We start from the raw sequence: 2,781 nt of genomic DNA on the forward strand, positions 1-2,781 counted from the left end.
GAAAAAAAAATTGTTGAATAACTGCTACGTAATGTGTTTTTTATTTAAAATAAAAAATAATGTTTGTTCACGCTAATTTGTATGATATATAACAACTGTCAAATATGTGTTTAGAACAAGTTCTTAAAAATAAATTCAGCCTTTCCCGTAACTTCCTTTTGGTTTTTAAAAACAAAGTTACGTGACAATTGTTTATTGGAGGGATAGGGAAGTGATAGGATAATGGGACATATTATTTTTAGAGAATTAGTGTCTTTTGCACGATAAGGAGATAGGTTATTTGTGCAATCTAATATAGAATTTCATATATTTAAATTTAATAAATATTATAAAATATCACTAACTAAACTAACTAAACTAACTGATATCATTATATCATTGGATGATTTTTATTCCTCACTCTTACTATTACGTGTATATTCCTCGATCAGCCACATCCAACTAGCATAATATTTAATTTAAAAAATCGCTTGTGCCATTAAATCATGCCAAACTAGGAATCGTAGGTGTTTTTTAAGCTAAAAGATTAATTATAAGTAGAACAATAATCATGTTAGCGTCAGCGAGTCCATCCCGTTTAAGGCCCGGAGGATGGCGTCCTTGTCTGCTCCCTCGAGCCCTAGCGAGGCCAAGCTTCTCCCCGTGTGGCGCAAGTCTTCGTTGACCGCGTTGCTGGCCTGATCGATGATGTATTCCATGACCGGGACTTTGACGCCACAAACCACAGCGATTTGGACCCAAAGGACCATGATGTACTTCACGTCTTCTTTGATGTACCGATGGTTGATCGAACTAGGGGCTTCAATGGTAGCATATCCCTCGTATGTCTCGAAGAACGTCTTCGAGTCGGGTGCGTCGGTTCCATACCAAGCCTTGCTGTAACCAATGTCCGTGTTTGACTGGAGCCCCAGTGCCTTGACAATAGCCAGACGCTCCTCGTCCACGGCAAGAACCACTCCGATTGCGGCAGGTATACACTCCTTGTAGAAGAGTGGGAGTGGTCGAACGCCGCTCTCGATGGCTTCTCTGGCCCGGAGGATCCCCGCCGGATGGGCCACCGGATTCACGTTCGAGAAGAAGATGGAGGCGAGATCCTGATACCACTCGAGGCGCTGCGGGAAAAGAGCGGCGATGGCAGCTTTGGTTGTCGTGTGAAGTTTCTTCGACGTGGCGATTTCGATCTGTCTCTTCAGACCCAGAATGGAGACGGTGTTCCCACTCTTGCGGCATGCGTACGGCGAAGTCGATGTCTCGAGGATGAACTTTGGAAACTGCTCTTGGCGCAGCAGCCGTTTGGCTAAGAGCGTGAAGCCGCCGCCGGGCAGGGCGATGACAGTGGACGTGCTCAGATCATGTTCGGCGAGGGCGTTAAGAATGTCGACTTGGCCGAGGGTAGGGACGGTGACGATAATAAAATCAGCAGATTTAATAGCGACTCCCAAGTCCGTTTCGAGGGCCGGGAAGAATTGGCCGGTTGCCACGCCGGTCAGTTGAAGAGGACCACCTGCAGCGACCACATCGAAAGCAGAACGGTGATCGAGCGGCGTCCATACGGTGACCTCGTAGTTGCTCTTAGGCCGCAGCAAGAGGTCTCCTGCAAGGGTCCAGGCGAGATTTCCCGCGCCGAGGATGGCAACCTTTGTCATCTTGTTGAAACTGCGTACATAAGGTAAGAATAGGGTAAATACAACCCAATTAAGAGGATTTATACATGCAAGGATCGGGCCAGTGGAATGATCAGGCAACTGATGATGAACGCATTTCAGCGGTTGCGTGTCATTTGATCCATGGGAATAATTAAAATGCGATACGTAAGATTGAATAATAGTAACATATATACATGATATAGACATAAGTTTATAAAGAACTCTCTTCCTGAGAGGTCAAATATATTTCCTGACGAACTTCAGCAAAAACTTTGCCACCGCCATTGTTGGGCTTGTGTCACTTTCAGCATCTTCGCCAAGTTGCATGGACTGTCAAAGCCGACAAAGTCAAATTCCTTGAGCGGCAGTTTATTTTCTTCAACGAGGACCCAGAATGCTCTGCGTTGAATTTTTAATATAAATTTTGTATTATTTTGTAGATATATGTTAGTTACTACGTGTTGGATAGGTACGATAATATACATATATGAAATTATCTTATAATAATATATAAGCTTATATATATTATTTTGGGTTAATCATGTTTAATTTTTTTATTTTTTTTTAAAAATGCTCCGTATATGGCTTAAGGTGACAATTAAATTGGTTGATAAACTTTTCCTAATATAATATAAACTTTCTCACGATCAAAGGAATAAATAAACATTATGATAAGTGGACTAAAATATACATCAAATATTACATAGTAACATTACATTTAAAAAAAAAATAATGGGTATCTATTTTGATAAAAATAATTGATTATGCCAAGTTCATGTGTAATATTTAGTTATATATTTTGGGTGCACATATCATTATTCTATTTTATATTCAGTAACACAATTGATAATATGTGTAACATGCTACGCAATGCTCTCATTTATTTAAAGAGAATTGCTAAAGGAGCATCATTAGTGCCCAACACCACAAGTAAGTGGCATATCGTTGAGTCTCAATTTAATAAGTATTATAAAATATCGATAACTAATTATAAAGTGTCACATCGCATGATATTTGAGCGTGCCAAATAGTGTAACACTCCTATTTAATAGCAACTTTTCCAAGGGTAGTTGTTCTATTTTATGGTGGGCCCTCTTCAACTTAATGAGCAGCGCATAATGTTGGAATTGCTCTA

General features: G+C 40.4%; 1 protein-coding gene across 1 annotated transcript; it reads right to left on the bottom strand.

Annotated features, from left to right (window-relative positions):
* Positions 1 to 548: 548 nt before the first annotated feature.
* On the bottom strand, positions 549 to 1,646 carry LOC133795182 (uncharacterized). The gene has a single exon (XM_062232638.1). The coding sequence runs from the start codon at positions 1,644 to 1,646 to the stop codon at positions 549 to 551; it is 1,098 nt and encodes a 365-aa protein (XP_062088622.1).
* Positions 1,647 to 2,781: the final 1,135 nt, after the last annotated feature.

This window comes from Humulus lupulus, chromosome 8, assembly GCF_963169125.1.
Source record: "Humulus lupulus chromosome 8, drHumLupu1.1, whole genome shotgun sequence".
Classification (NCBI taxonomy): domain Eukaryota; kingdom Viridiplantae; phylum Streptophyta; class Magnoliopsida; order Rosales; family Cannabaceae; genus Humulus; species Humulus lupulus.

What these genes read in the sequence shown, in the direction of transcription:
- LOC133795182 (XM_062232638.1), bottom strand. Translation starts at nt 1,646, where the DNA reads ATGACAAAGGTTGCCATCCTCGGCGCGGGAAATCTCGCCTGGACCCTT.